Below are 16612 nucleotides of genomic sequence, written 5' to 3'. Positions count from 1 at the left end.
TTTGTTTCAGAGTTAAAGCATCCTAGGAAGTAGGCTGTAGGCCTATCATGCTGTAGAGTAGTTGCTGGATATATGATAATTGTCAAGGTAAAACAGGGAGACATGAATTCATCTGCCAAAACCTGCCCTTTTCAGGGCTCATCCGATATCTCTCACTATAGGGTCATTGTACTTACTTACCTTCGGTGGTAACTGACAGCAAAACATCTCCATCTAGTGGAAATAATAATAATATATAATAATAATAATAATAACTTAATTGAGAGTAAATGAGTAAATGACCAGGCAGACACAAAGCATTCCATTTCAACGCAATCACATTTATTGGCTTTTTCTATGCACAGTTACTAAGCAGCCTGATGAGCTGTCAAAATGAATAAGATATAGAATAATGGAATCTTCACAATGTTGTACCCCCCAAAAATAAATACAAGACCGAAGGTGTTGCACAGCTCAAAAATATACAAAGGCTTGGAATTAATCATGTAAACTTTGAAAAAACATTGTCTTTTTTGTCTTTTTTTGTTGTTGTTGGGGTTTTTTTTTTACAAAAGAAAGAATTTGCAACATTTTTTTTCTTTAAAAACATATTTACAGGTTTATACAAAAATACAAAAGTGATTCAAATCTGTTAAGTCCTAGCTATTTTTTTTATTTTTTATTTTTTTTTAAACATGGAGCTTCTTTTAAATAGACAGTTACACTGTGTCTTCAACTTTTCAATTTTTTTTCTCTGTTCTTTCATATATTTTAAAGTGTGTTTAGTGTTTTTCCATACTGTACACCTTTGGAAAAAAGTAAATCCTATCGTTGTTCTTCATTATAGGGTGAAGTTGCGTTGTAGGGTAGGGTTAGCGTTAGGCTTAGAGCTAACCCTAACCCTAACCCTGTTGTACATTGGGAAAGTTATAGATTTGTGGTTTGATGTATTCCCAATGAGCTGCGGAGGACTGAAGTTTGAGGAGGATAAACGGATCCTGGACTAGAGTTGACATGGCAACTTTACTTTTGTCTTTCCTGATCAAATTGTATCTCACTGTGTCTGGAAATAAAGGGAAATATCGCCAGGTGCAGTACGGAAAAATCACACTAAACAAATCTTCAATACTATGAGTGCTTTTGTTTTTAAAACTTTGAATTGGCACATAGTCACATTGCATTATTTAGTCACATCTCATTTTCAACAAAATTATATTTTTTGTGGGAATCAGAAAATTCTGCAGTGAGTCAAAAGTAAAGAGTGACTTTCCCACTGGCTCGAATGACCTTTTTGGTCTTCAACGGATATTCTTGTCACATTGTTTATTTTTTAATTATATATATATATATATATATATATATATATATATATATATATATATATATATATATATATATATATATATATATATATATATATATATATTATAATATTTTTGTCCATACAAGTAATTCTATTGAGATTAAAAAGAGATTTGTCCAGATACGTATGTACGTATGAGTCAATCAGCAGTTTCTCCTGGAAAATATTTCTCTCACTCCTGCTTCCAGCTCCAGCAAGAATTGGACCCAGCACCAAGGGTTCAGTTTCTTGTTCCCAACAGATTAAATATCATTTTCTTTACAGTCTCTTAATCACTCCGTTATGATTGTCCAGTGAGTAGATATACAGTACAAGATAAACCCCTGTTTGTGATCACGACTATACAGAACAGAATTAGCCAGACAGTTTGTACATCTATAGAACACACTATTGAACTTGACATTTGAACTGAAAATACAATATCTTATCTTGTGGTACGGAGACATCCTTCAGATAAAAAAGAATGATATGGTGGTGTCCTTCTCTTTTCGTATTCTTTTTTGTCGTTTACTTATTGCATGCGATAGAAAATACAACAAATAAAACAATGAACAGGAACAAGTGCGCTTCAGCAACATGGGTTTGATGAATGTAAAATTCTAAGTCAGTTCACAGCTTTTTACTCTCTCCATCTTACACAGTGTCAGTTCTGCAATTCAGATTCGCTGAGTATCAAACAGTTGTGGTTTTGTTTTCTTTCTATCTATCTATCTATCTACCTACCTACCTACCTACCTACCTATCTATCTATCTATCTATCTATCTATCTATCTATCTATCTATCTACATAGCATTTACAATTAAACAGTAATATGCTTGCTGAGGTATTCACAGAATACAGTGAATGGTTTCTATTGAAGTACGGTCTCTGGATGGGAGTTGTGTGCCGTGGTTGTTCTGCTAGGCAGAGTTCAAACTTTCCACCGGTGACAATTTGCACCATCAAAACACTGAATATTCTACACGCATGACATTCTATTGGAAGGATGTGAAAAGTTTAACCCCGTATTCTGATGTTAGATAGAAATGGCCAATGGATGCATTGCTAAATTAATAATAATTAATTAAGTAATAATTAATAATGGTGGTATCCGGTCCTTCCCTCCTCGTGTCTCTTCTCTTTCAGATTTTGTGATATGAAGTCAGAAGGGTAAAGCTGTCTGATGCTACTGGGTCAGTGCAAACCAAGGAGAGGCAACAAGGAGAGGAGAACAGTGTCCATTAGATTGTTGTGGAGATTCCTTCACATCATGAAAAACGTCATCGTTGAGACCTGTTCTTCTTTGCTACACTTTTGGGTTGATTCCCTATAAAATGTCTGCTTGTCACTTTATGATATAGATATGACTTTATATTGAGTACAAATATACATATGCAATTTCATTATAAGATATTTCTTTTCAAGGAATATTCTTGAGGAATCACAATGAAGTGCAAAAGAGAAGTTGGTTTTTGGAAACCTTTCCAAATTAGCCTCCAGTTAAACCAGTTGCAGACCTTCTAAAGTATGTCCACTGTCTACACTCAATACCATGCTTCAAACTGCCTTGAAATGCACCTTTCACTCCACTGAAGTCAGCACAGCGCGACTGGCCAGCAGTTGGAATATCTTTGACCAGCCTAAACATAGGGATCTGGTTTGAAAGTTGGATTAATAGACCATGTGATCTGGTTTGAAAGTTGGATTAATAGACCATGTGATTGAAATGTGTTGGAACAGGGCCCGGGTACATGTAGATGTCTCTGTATGTTACAAATGCTCCACGGCGGCTGACATTCAAGGCATATACGGGCCTCTTCTGGACGGCACTTCTCTGATGACATCGGTGACATCACAAGTGCCACAAGTGTCTTAAGTGTGACATCACTGGCTGGAAGTGAGAGGAGTTATGACATCACAATGCTGCCTGCAGGTGCCTGTGACCTCATGTGAGATGTGACTGGCCACTGATGATGTCATAGCTCTGTGACGAGGTACTCAGAGATGATGGGTGTGTCCTGGTCAGACGCGAGCTACAAGAATGCAGCCAGGCTCAAACCTGCACATAGAACAGGACCCGTCTGGGAGGGAAGATCTGATAGCACTGGGCGGAGCCAAGCTCCCTGCCACGCCTCCAATCAGTGGAGATCAGACCTCCGTAACACTGTATGTGTATATGTCATGTATATGCCTGTATGTACAGTATATGTCTGTATGTACGGTATATGTCATGTATATGTCTGCATGTATATTGTTAGGGTTCGAGTACCACAGCATGTTTGAAGGCAGCTGGAACACAACCAGAACTGAGAGAGGCATTAAGAGGTTCCTCCATACGTCATCTGACCAGTGATGACTACAACCAAAGTTGGTCCTTGGGCGCTGTACACAAGAAAGCTGCCCACTGCTCCTGGCTGCCCACCGAAGGAAGGACAAGCCTGGATGGGATGAATGCAGAGACTATATTTCACTGGCCACCGTCAGCATGAGTGTGAGTGTGGCTGGATACATATGTGTGTTGGGTTGTGTGGCTGAATACATACGTGTGTTAGGTTGTGTGGCTGAATACATACGTGTGTTGGGTTGTAACATGAGTGTGTGTGTGGCTGAATACATACGTGTGTTGGGTTGTGTGGCTGAATACATACGTGTGTTGGGTTGTGTGGCTGAATACATACGTGTGTTGGGTTGTGTGGCTGAATACATACGTGTGTTGGGTTGTGTGGCTGAATACATACGTGTGTTGGGTTGTGTGGCTGAATACATACGTGTGTTGGGTTGTGTGGCTGAATACATACGTGTGTTGGGTTGTGTGGCTGAATACATACGTGTGTTGGGTTGTGTGGCTGAATACATACGTGTGTTGGGTTGTGTGGCTGAATACATACATGTGTTGGGTTGTGTGGCTGAATACATACATGTGTTGGGTTGTGTGGCTGAATACATACGTGTGTTGGGTTGTGTGGCTGAATACATACGTGTGTTGGGTTGTGTGGCTGAATACATACGTGTGTTTGGTTGTGTGGCTGAATACATACGTGTGTTGGGTTGTGTGGCTGAATACATACGTGTGTTAGGTTGTGTGGCTGAATACATACGTGTGTTGGGTTGTGTGGCTGAATACATACATGTGTTGGGTTGTTGTGTGACAAATAAAGACGGGTTCGTCTTCTTCTTCTTCTAATTAGCAATAAAATAATTGGCCCAACCGAGTCAAAGACTTCTTTAAGAAGGCGAGAGGGAAGACTGTCAGAGGGACAATTTGTGGGCAGCAGGTGGACTGATAATAGCATGCTAATAATAGCATGTATGGGACTGCTAATAGCATGTATATGGGGACTGCTAATAGCATGCTAATAGCATGTAGATGGGGACTGCTAATAGCATGCTAATAGCATGTATATGGGGACTGCTAATAGCATGTAGATGGGGACTGCTAATAGCATGTATATAGGGACTACTAATAGCATGCTAATAGCATGTATATGGGGACTGCTAATAGCATGCTAATAGGGGGTCCACGCGCTATGCCGACCACCCGCAATGCCAACCTTAGGTTTAGGCGTGGGGGTGGGAGAGGTTAGGTTTAGGCATGGGGGGAGGTTAGGTTTGGCATGGGGGTGGGAGAGGTTAGGTTTTGGGTTAGGGTCTGGGGGAGGTTAGGTTTAGGCATGGGGGGAGGTTAGGTTTGGCATGGGGGTGGGAGAGGTTAGGTTTTGGGTTAGGGTCTGGGGGAGGTTAGGTTTAGGCATGGGGGGAGGTTAGGTTTGGCGTGGGGGCTGGGAGAGGTTAGCTCCACCGACACGCTGCACGCCGCCTCGCTCAGCTGGTTCTGCTTGTGGGCTATCGGCATTGCGACCTGTCGGCACTGCGGCCTGTCGGCACATAGACGCGGCACCGCTAATAGCATGTAGATGGGGACTACTAATAGCATGCTAATAGCATGTAGATGGGGACTACTAATAGCATGCTAATAGCATGTAGATGGGGACTGCTAATAGCATGCTAATAGCATGTAGATGGGGACTGCTAATAGCCCTGCTTACAACCACCTCTAGTAGAGAAAGGCCACTGTGCGATTGTCCAAAATTAGCCTGTGTCTTTGACAAATGGGGCCCATCTAAAAACAAGCCCTTGCTCCTCCTCTTTACACTCTCAGATGGCAATGTGTTTACAATGTGTTTACAATGTGTTTACAATGTGTTTACAACGTGTTTACAAATGTCTGAACCAGACCACAGCGAAAGATTCATTCTTATAGAATCCAAAAGAACCACAAAAAATGTGGACAGAAACCCGGGTCCAGGGGATGTTTCATAATGGACCACGCAACATGGTGAAACGTGACCATCATGTTCTGAGGTGCTGTTTTACAAAAATACATGCATCATGTGAGCTTTTTGGATCTCATTTACGTGAAGACATATATGATTGGCTCTGTGTCATTATACTCTCAGGTTTGCAGATGGACATAATGGTGGCGTGTTGGAGATTGCCCTGCATGGTGACAATATCCACAAGCAAACACTCCTTGCTTGTTTGCAGGGATATATTGAGTATGGACCAGTCTATGGTCTCTATGGTATGGACTCTGGTCAGACCAAAAGTTGAGAGAATATAATGAAAACGTTTCATAACAAAGCAGTTCCTCAACGACACGCGCGCACACACACACACGCATGCACGCGCGTACACGCACACGCGCACACACACACACACACACACACACACACATACACACACTCAATTCAGAACACAGGAAGTAGAAATAACAATGGATGTTCCATGTGCTCCTAGATGCACACGTAGGTTGTCCAGACTTGTCATAGTTTACCAAATATTTGGGAGATGTATAAAAAAAGACAGTTCAATCAAAATAGGTCTTCAGTCTTGCTCTCTTAACTAACAGAGAGCTTATTCTTTTGATCATACAGTATATAGGTATATCCTCAAAGGTCTCAGAACCATCGCTTTATGATTCAGTATTTCACAACACCTTGTTCAACATCCTAAAAGAATAGCTGATCCAAACACCGGGGGGCGCTATTTGCAGTAGTCTACCTTTGTTTCATACCTATCCAAGATGACAAAAGTCCCGGTAGTTGTAGCTAGGGGCCATCTAGAGGACATCTCTGATGTGCTGCGTTTTAGGATGATCTGTCATCATGAGGGCTCCCGTCCGAGTTCTCTGTCTCGCCTTCAGAGATGGCTTGCATGGGCGCCGTGTAGAGGCGGCTACGCGTGCTATAGCGACTGCTGTTAGCTACAGGAGGGATCCGCGAGCGGCCCTGTCGGGATGCAGCCGACATAGGGAGAGTTTTGGGCGTGAAACTCTCAGAATTGGCCCTGGGAAAGAGGCCTGGGATCTGGATTTGGTCCAGGCCAGAAATGGGGGGCTCCTGGAGCGGAGAGGGGGGCTCCTCAGCCTGCCTAAAGGGCCCCTCCTGGAGGGGATCCCCGGGGGACTTGGGGGTGATGGGGCTCTTTAGGATCTCTGTCGCCGACATGCGGTAGCTGGAATCAGACCGGCTGCCTTTCTTCAGCAGCAGGAGTTTGAACTCCTCGTTGGACGTGCTGGACTTCTTGGCGCTGCGGTAGATGGGCACAGGGGCACGTTGTGCGCCCGCGGCAGTGGCCAGGGCTGCTGGGCTGTTCAGAGGAGGAGCCGGTGGGACCATGTTGCTGGAGACACTGCAGGGGATCACCGCTGCTGTCGGGCACAGGCGAGACTTTGCATTCAAGTCTCCTGAATCTTTACGGCCCAGGACCTTCCTCTTGGATCTGAAATAAGAAATCATATTAGTATTCAGATGTGGACAGAGATTCAACCAGACAGATATAAAGACAGACGAGAGGATAGAGGGAAGGAGGGAGTGCCTAAGTCGGCGCTAGACCCAAGAGGACCAGAAGGACAGAATGTAGGGAAGCGGTGGATGGATAAATCCAGAAGGAGGTGGTAATGCAACATAAAGGATGTAAATTGCCATAAAACACCACAGAAGAAGAAGAAGAAGAAGAAGAAGAAGAAGGATAGATAGATATACAGTACCTGTGTATCATGGCAAACAGATCCTCTGTTGTGCGTGTCTTATTAGGTGACGTGAAAATGATGTCATCTTCCACTTTGGTGTCATCCATCAGAGGGGAGAGTGAATTGTCACTGGGCGTGGAATCTGTATCACATGACATCCCTATCACATGACATGACATCACATCACATCCCTATCACATGACATGACATCACATGACATCCCTATCACATGTCATCTGCTTGTCTGATCATTTACTATGCAAACCATGAGATAAGCATGCTTTTCCTAAGTGCGTGTGGTGTGTTGTGTGTGTGTGTGTGTGTGTGTGTGTGTGTGGTGTGTTGTGTGTGTGGTGTGTTGTGTGTGCGTGTGGTGTGTTGTGTGTGTGTGTGTGTGTGTGTGTGTGTTGTGTGTGTGTGTGTGTGTGTTGTGTGTGTGTGTGTGTGTGTGTTGTGTGTGCGTGTGGTGTGTTGAGGTTAAAGATGACAGCGTCACTCATTCCATGACAAAATGTTACTGCATCATGACACAGTGATAGTAGCAGGCGTGTAGTAAGATCATTTTGTGATTTTGTGATTTCTGATCTAGAAATCATGAAATCAATAAACGTGTGTTGTTATTCTGTTATCAGTAATACAGAAAAGGCCTTCATTGCAGGATCAAGTGAGGTGAATCAGGTTGAAAGGCTTACCTTTACTGAAGTAGTCTTCAGTGTCAGGAGTGGTGGAGTCGTCTCTGCTCTCCTGTGGCTGCTGCTGGTGGGCACTTCTGGTAGCACCTGATGTCCCTTCCTCATCTTCCTCTCTTCGTCCTCCTGCTCGTGCATCGCTGATTAGGTAAGGATGCGATGTCTCCGCTGTGGTACCAGGCACTTTGGCTGGACTAACCCAAGGCCCTGAGTCTGAGTGGGAGCAGAACTCATACGCAGGGGGTGGAGGGTGGTCTGCTCGCAGGCCTCCTCTGGAACACGCAGCCCTTATTGGTGGCTCTTTCACCTGCTCTTCCTCCTCCTCCTCCTCCTCCTCCTCCTCGTCGTCGTCGTCGTCGAGAGAGAACGTGCGCTCCCCCAGCACCCTGAACTCGGGGTGTGCGTGAGCCGAGTGTGCGAGCCCCCTGAACTCTCCGTGTGAGTGGATGTGGGTGTGCAGATCCACGGGCGACGGGTTGGGGGCGCGGGGCACAGGCCGGTGCAAAGGTGAACTGTCGTCGGGGAGGACGGACGGCGGTTCCACCCGGGTTCTAAAGGCCGTCATCGCCCAGAAGGTTCCGGGTCCATAGCGGTCCTGTCTGAGTCGCAAGCTTTCATAGGGCGGAGGCCCGTCGGGGTGGCGGCCGGGCGGAGGTGGGTGGGCGTGTTCAGGGGAGGAAGTGTGGTCCTGAGATGGCGGCCGGGGGGGTGGTCTGCGTGGAGGGAGGGGCCTCGTGTTGATTGGAGGCGGAGCCAGTGTAGCACCACTAGGGGCACATTTGGGTCTGGTAGCAGTCTCGGCTCTACTCGGCGTTTCCTGCTCTGTAGCGGCAGAGTTGTCTGTGCGCCGGCTGACTGAACGTAGCTGCACTGAACGCAGAGCAGATGGTGTGATGGCCAACAGGTTGGAGCTGGGTATCAAGGGAATAGGGAGAGAACTCAGAGGGTTGCTGTTGGATGAAGACTTTCCTCCAGTGGCTCCAGCAGCAGCTCTGTGTTTGCTGTGGTGGAGCGTGTGCAGGTGGTGCGTCCGGTGGGACAGCGTGTGTCGAGCGTGGGCACCATGAAGAACGTTCAGATCGAGCTGAGACGGCGGAGGGGGGAAGTCTGGGTCTCTTTTATAGGAAGAGGAAATGGAAGCTCCGTCTCGAGGGAAGTGCTGCAGCGAAGAGAGAGAGGACTTCCTCTCGGGCACTTTGGGCTTCCTCTTGCCACTCGTGGGAGACAGAGGTCCCGGGAAGAACGCTGCCGAAGATGAAGGGAAGGTTGATGTTGGCGTCTCTGATTGGCTGGAATAGCCACTGGAGGGGGAGGCCAGGCCAGCCAGCTTCTCAGGTGAGGCCAGCTTGAAGTCTCCTTCTCCAGGGGGCAGTGGGGGGCTAGTTGCCCTGGTCTCCGAAGCCTGGGCGAGGGCCTGGGTTTGGGTGTCCGAGGAGGAGGAAGAGCTGTCTGGTGACTTGATACAATCCATGACAGTGGTGCCAGTGGTCGTGCTGGAGTTGGACATGGATGTGTACTCGCCATTGTTGGACCTCAGCTCGTTGTTGTGAAGCCACAGGTCTGCATAGTCAGATTGCACAGCACCTCCATCTTTGAATGAGTGTGTGTCCGTAGAGCTGAAGGACATGGGTTCTACTATATCCACTGTTTCCCCCAACCCCATCCCCCATGCTCCCAGAGGTTCTGCCACCAGACACGACGTCTCCAGTGGTTCTGGAGGACCCCCAAGCTCCAGCTCCAGATCCAACTTCATATCTCTGGAAGACACGGTGACTTCTTGTTCGCTAACTGTCTTTGGTTGATCTTGATGGGCCTGTGCGTCTGTTCCTACATCGACACTGCTGCTGCTCTCCTTCAGTGAGGAGCTCCGTTTGGGAGGCGGAGGTTTGACTTTTGGTTTCCTCAGTGGACGGCAGGTCCTCCCCAGGGTCATAGTGCCTGCTCTGAATTGGTTCTGAGGCTGGATGTAAACTCCATGGGCTAGTGTTGCTGCCACAGTGTTGGGTTGGCCACAGTCGGGCCCCGGCTCTGCATAGTTGTACGTGTATCCTCTGTAAGTCTGATTGCATTCTCCAAAATGCACAGAAGAGGAGTAGAAGCCCTCCGTGTCAGATGGGTAATGTGAGCCAGGCTCTTTCTCAGTGTTGCTGGTCTTGTCAGTGAAGCAGGTTTGGTCTTCTAGACCTGGTTTGGGGCTGTAGTCCGGGACTAACCCGTGACTCTGACTCTGGTGTCGGGTGTGGTCGGGGTCTGGCTCAGTCTGGTCTTGGTCTTGGGGGTAAGTCCACTCCCCCTCACTGGCCGTACTGACCCCTGCATCGTCCAGCTGGTCCGTGGCCGAGGATGTGAAGGAGCTTGACCTATGACCCTGGCCTTGAGGTCTGAGGTCAGAGTGGTAGGAGGGGTCCAGGGTGAATCCCTCATCAATGGCATTGGGCACAGTGTTGAGTGACAGCTCTGAGTCACAGTGGGAGGAGCCTGTCAGCGGTGGAGAGGAGGGAGGCGGGATGGTTTCAGAGGTCTGAGAGGGGCAGGTGGAACTGGAACCACTCCAGTTCCCACTGGACGACTGATGGTCCTCCTTGTGGTCCACGTGGCTGCCCAGGACTCCTGTGGTGGACACAGAGTGAATGGGGCTGCTGAAAGTATCTGAACTGGAGGAAATCTCACAGCTGCCCATGTCAGCCTTGCGGGGCAAGCGAGAACGACCTCTCTCCATCCAGCCATGCTCTGGGCTTCCTCCTCCACCTCCTCGGTCTCCTCGCTGCAACCTCTTCAAGCTCCCAATCTGCAGCGGCTCAGGAGCTGCCTGGTCATCTGTGCTCTCCTCTTCATCCTTCATCATCATCATCATCATCCTTGGGCTGGGGCCAGATGGAATGAAGTCCTCTGTTTCATACGGTGATAACTCCTCATCTTCATCGTCGTCGTCATCATAATTGTCGTCGTCGTCGTCGTCGTCGTCGTCGTCGTCATCACTGTCCATCAGGCGCCCGCCCTCTCGCGGAAGGCTACGAGATCGCAAGCGAACGCCATTGGCTGCAACACTGGTGTACGTGGAGTCTGATTGGTCACCCAGGGAGGAAATGTTGCCTGTCGAGTGGGAGAGAGATGCAGGGATTCCCTGGTGGCCACGTTGAGCTCTGATTCGCCGTCTGGATGGAGCAGCTGTACCTGGAGAGAGGACAGACAGAGAAGAGGCACAAACACCGACCATTCATTTCTTCATTCAGATTTTGACCAGTCTGTTTCAATCTCAAAAGCCATTATGACGGAGATGGTCTTAGGCTGAGAGGAATCGTCATTTTATTTTATTAGAAGCTGGAAGACGGCTCAAATGTCCCAAATAGTCACTTTGAACAAAAGCTGGTGACAAACAGCAAACAGCAGAAATAGACCCGACCTCAAATCATCTTGGAAGCCATCAAATCTATGACTGCAAAATCATAGCTTTTTCCATTGACTGTAGGCATGACTATAAGAAACTCTTCTTCTTAGCCCAGAACACGACTTTGAGATCCTGAGAGCCTGAGAAGTTCTCTACTAGAGAAAAAAGAATGACTTTTGCATTGTGAGACACTTACATGCTATAAAGAAATCGTCAGTCTGGCAGCCAGAGTCGCGGGTGTGATGGAGACGAGCAGTGAGTGAAAGCTCTTCCTGACACAGAGACAGTTGGTGGGGGCCAACATGGACGATCACTGTGCGCTCTCTCGCCACTGGAGACTCATCCGAGTCTGCATGGAAACATATAGCAATGTTGAGCAGAGCGCTAGAGATGCTATGAAGGAAAGATGAATGAAAATGGCCACCAGACGAATTATGCACCACAAAATGAAGAGTTCAGGAGCAGGTGTGGAACATACCCATGTCCTGTTGGACTCGCTTGGGTATTCCAGTGATAGTCTTCCTCCTCCTAAGCTTCCTCCTCCTCTGAAGAACCGACTGGGAATGGACGAGGGAGCAACGGGCACTTGCTTCCCGGTCGAAACCAACACCTCCAAAAACAACAGTGCAGAAAGACAGAGATTTCAAATTCACATGACGTAACCCTGGTCACATGACGTGACCCTGGTCACATGACGTGACCCTGGTCACATGACGTGACCCTGGTCTGAAAGTAGACAAGAGACGTTATCAAATGGGCAGTGGTGGAAAGAGTACTACAATATTACAATCATCTTATTAATATAATGTGAGAGCCGATAGCGCACAGTTGCTCAACTGTGATGTCCGTGATGTCATCAGTGATGTCACTCGAGCAACTGTGATGTCATGCCAATTTCCATAAGTGCACCCATGGCGCATCATCTCCAGAGTCTCCACCCTAGGAATCGAGTGCGCGATTTAATATATAGGTAAAAATCGACCTAAGTAAAATTAAAAAGCAGCTAATTTAAAATGTCTTAGTGAAAGATAGTGAGAAAAGTTACTTTGGAAAAGAGAACATTGTTAGATGTGATCTTTTCCATGCAGAGATTATTTTCATCTGAAAAAATAAAATGGAACTGCTGAATTACAGTAATGTAAGCACATCAACAGTACATCATTTACTGCCCAGTACCTGTGACGTTGATTGGGATGATGCAGGAGGAGATGTGAGAGTCGGCTGGAGAACGCTGCTCTGATCCTGGGAGGGACTCCTTGGACCAGTTGGTCTGCTTGTCCTGGGTGGACGGGGCGCTGGAGACGGCCACTTTGGCTCTGTGGCCTCCTGAAGGGTCAACTCCTTCACCTTCCCCTGTGGAGGTAGCCTGGAAGAGACAGACAGACAGACAGACAGACAGACAGACAGGCAGACAGACAGACAGACAGGCAGACAGACAGGCAGACAGACAGGCAGACAGATAGACAGACAGACAGGCAGACAGACAGGCAGACAGACCGACAGGCAGACAGGCAGACAGACAGTCAGACAGACAGACAGACAGTCAGACAGGCAGACAGACAGACAGACAGAGAGACAGACAGACAGACAGACAGACAGACAGTCAGACAGAAAGGCAGACAGACAGTCAGACAGACAGACAGACAGACAGACAGGCAGACAGACAGACAGAGAGACAGACAGACAGACAGACAGACAGACAGACAGACAGACAGACAGACAGTCAGACAGACAGACAGACAGACAGACAGACAGAGAGACAGACAGACAGACAGACAGACAGACAGACAGACAGACAACACGGTAATAAGAAAATGTTGTCACATTCAGCAGTTCTATTGCAGCAGTTTTTATTTGATTGTATGTGTGTGCTGATTTCCAACAAGGCAATTAGCTGGACAGTTTAAAAACTGTATCATAACAAGGAAATATAACAAGGAAATATTTGAAATTATACAGTATCAACAATTAATTGTGCTAATATGTAGCATGATCATAGATGCTATCTCAGCACCTTTCTAACTGTCTTTAGAAATATGTGTATTTATGTATAGAAATAACATGCTGATGTATGTGTAACTGGCGAAAACAATAACAAAAAGTACAGGGGATTGAAACTAGCAAGAGAAAATAATTGAACAACTAAGTGCAACAGCACAAACTGAGGGTTCCACAGAAAGTGAAGATGTTTATGGATGGATACCTTTCTGCTCCATGGGATGAAGATACAACCTTCAATAGGGGGCAGTGAGTCAAAGCACTCAAACTATGAACACAAAGTACAAAAACAAACAAAGAAGAAAACAAAGCAATGGCAATAATGTGATCAATGAATGATCCAAACGTTGAAAGCATCGTGAATGAAGAAATAAGAAAGAGAATGAAGCATGAATGGTGATGGTGCACAGGTAGGGTAGTACAATATAATGATAATATAATATATAATATAATAATATAATATAATAATCCCAAGCTCACTTTCTCCAGTAATACAGTAGTCCTAGAGAAATGGAACAGATGTGCCTCCTGTGAGGGATATTTATGCTAAAAGGTGTCATGACAGGGCCCAGAAAATAATCAATACTCAATCAATAATCAATAATATCCCAGCCACCCAGGCAACGGGTCTTATCACCCAGCTAGCATCGGGTGGACGCTCCCGCTGGGAGCGCTGCCCAGACAGAAGGGCAAAGCAAGTCGACTTGTAAACAGTTTCTACCCGGAGGCGGTACGAATAGCACAACTGCACCTTATTGCTATTGATTTGCACTGTGGCGACATGCTGAATCTATCCATGTCTTTGTTGTTTGTATATGTTTTCTTATGTGTTTTTTATACCATGTGGAGGCGTGGCTTGTGACCAAGAAATTCCAATGCATTTGAATTTAAATGGTGAAATAAAATCACCATTACCATCATCATCATCATCATCATCATCATCAATTTTTTTTACTTGAACCTTACCTTTCTTTGGATGGTCTGAATGTCCGCTTCTCTTCCTGGTCTTTCCTGTGGCAACACACACGCACACGCGCACACGCGCACGCACACACGCACACACACGCACACACACACACACACACACACACACACACACACACACACACACACACACACACACACACACACACACACACACACACACACACACACACACACACACACAGAGTATGAAGTCTTCAATATAAATGAAGAATTTTGAAACTGAAAATCCAGCGATGTCTAAACGTTCTTACTTTTCTCTGTATGGTCTGGATCTCTGTCTCTCTCATGGTCCTCTCCTTCAGCAGGTGCAGAAAGAAAGAGAGAAGGGTGAAGTTGCTATGGAATGGGGGGTTTGGGGGGAAAGTTGTGTATGAACACAAATACAACTAAAATGACAAAACAGTCAAAAATGTTTTTTAGTTGGGATTTAATCTTGTATGGAGGTGTTAGAATACTGTACATCTCAGAAACACAAAATCAGAGACGTGCCTCGACTGTGCACAAACAAGGAGACATACAGTATAACAAATCTCTGTGTAGGTGTCAAGATGTGAACCATTAACAGACAATGAACACACAGACAAACCAGGTGTATTGATTACCTTCTTGGGTTGATGGTCTAACTCTCGCTCTCTCTCTGCTCTCTCTTGCTGCATGGCAACATCACAATAAAATACTGGGTCAATTTATTGTCAAACAAGTATGGAAGGAGATCAGTGTCAATAATCACATAAACGTGTACATAGAAAAACAAGTGAATTATTCACTTTCACCACAACCATGTTGGTATCACGACATTACAGCATATTTACTCTGGAGTAGAAAGCCGATATGTTCGTAAATCCAATCTGACGCTCTACGCTGAAATGAGAGCGCAGATGTACGGTACATTACAACAAGCGGCCCCGTGGGGGGTACGGTGGTGCAGTGGTAAGCGCTGTCGCCTCACAGCTTGAAGGTCCTGGGTTTGATTCCCACCTGGGACGCTGTGAACGCTGAAGGAATGCGTGCCCGTCCGCATGTCCTCGAGTGCCCGCCGCCCGGGTGGAGTCGTCAAAAGGGCCTTTCTGTGTGGAGTTTGCATGTTCTCCCCGTGCCCCCTGGGGGTTTCCTTCATATAGGAACCCCTTCACCAAAACATGCAATATCCTGGTCGCTGAAGTGGTGCCTCCTCTGGTCGTTAAGGGCACCTGTTCGGAGGGAGGGGAACTGGTTGGAATAGCGTGATCCTCCCACGTGCTATGTCCTACCAGTGAAGCTTCCTCTGTCAGGTGAAAAGAAGCGGCTGGCTAACTGCCCATGTCTCGGAGGAAACATGGAGCCAGTTTTCGGCTCTCCCCAGATCGGCAGAGGGTGGAGCAGCAACCAGGATAAATATAGATTAGCACTAATGGGGGATAAAAATGGGATAAAAAAAATATATATATATATATATAAAAAAAAAAAAAAAGCGGCCCCGTGTGCGCTCCGGCGCACAGAGTGGCTATTTACAAACGCACCCGTCGTAATTAGCTACTGAAATGGTCTGCAATACAGAACATTATAAAGGTGAAGATGAAATATCAGGTAGAGTAAAGTAGTCCCTGCAGGTAATTGGTTGAGTATAATAACAAACTTTGATTGGTTGTGAAGCATGTTGTCCTTACCGCTCGTGCAAGGCGACTCCTCTGTTGCCGCCGGATGGTGTGTGGTGAGGGGAAGGTGGGCATAGGGGGCGCCACTGAGATAGAGATGGTTACTCTGTTCCGCTCCCGACTGGTGGACCGCTGCCGCTGCTGTTCGTCTGTGACACACGCGCACGCGCGCGCACACACACACACACGCACACGCACACGCACATGCACACGCACACGCACACGCACACACACACACACACACACACACATCATCATCATCAGGTCGAGTGGGTTCCTCGGGCACACACTCATAAGTAGCCTATATGGACAATCACACACATATCTACATGATTGAATGTAGTTAAAAGTTTGGACACGTATGATTGAACTGATTAAACGTATTCTCTTCTTTTAATGATCTTAAAGCCATTGTGATCTAAAGGTTTATACTGAAATTTGTGAAATTTGTTTCTGAGACAAATATAAATTGTGAAGTTGAAGCTCTGCCTTTCCATCAAGGCAAAGGGTGGCTACTTTAAAGAATTTAAAATAGAAGATAGTTTTGACTTGTTAAATTGTAT

The 16612-nt window shown here is 46.3% G+C and overlaps 1 protein-coding gene across 1 annotated transcript in view; it reads right to left on the bottom strand.

Moving 5' to 3' along the window:
- Positions 1-6469: 6469 nt before the first annotated feature.
- LOC310790951 (actin remodeling regulator NHS-like) overlaps positions 6470-16612 on the bottom strand; it is a gene marked incomplete at both ends in the record, with an annotated part of 104635 nt that continues 94492 nt past the window's right edge. Inside the window, 11 exons of the mRNA XM_083652662.1 lie at positions 6470-7103; positions 7372-7513; positions 8046-11216; positions 11627-11779; positions 11909-12040; positions 12607-12796; positions 13634-13696; positions 14395-14439; positions 14667-14711; positions 15018-15065; positions 16062-16198. Of these exons, the coding sequence (XP_083508788.1) occupies positions 6470-7103; positions 7372-7513; positions 8046-11216; positions 11627-11779; positions 11909-12040; positions 12607-12796; positions 13634-13696; positions 14395-14439; positions 14667-14711; positions 15018-15065; positions 16062-16198 (4760 nt within the window). The remainder of the gene's footprint in view (positions 7104-7371; positions 7514-8045; positions 11217-11626; positions 11780-11908; positions 12041-12606; positions 12797-13633; positions 13697-14394; positions 14440-14666; positions 14712-15017; positions 15066-16061; positions 16199-16612) is intronic.

This window comes from Poromitra crassiceps, assembly GCF_964638095.1.
Source record: "Poromitra crassiceps genome assembly, chromosome: 16".
NCBI classification, from domain to species: Eukaryota; Metazoa; Chordata; class Actinopteri; order Beryciformes; family Melamphaidae; genus Poromitra; species Poromitra crassiceps.
Note: the sequence above shows the minus strand (reverse complement) of the source record. Positions and strands in the feature narration are given on the sequence as shown.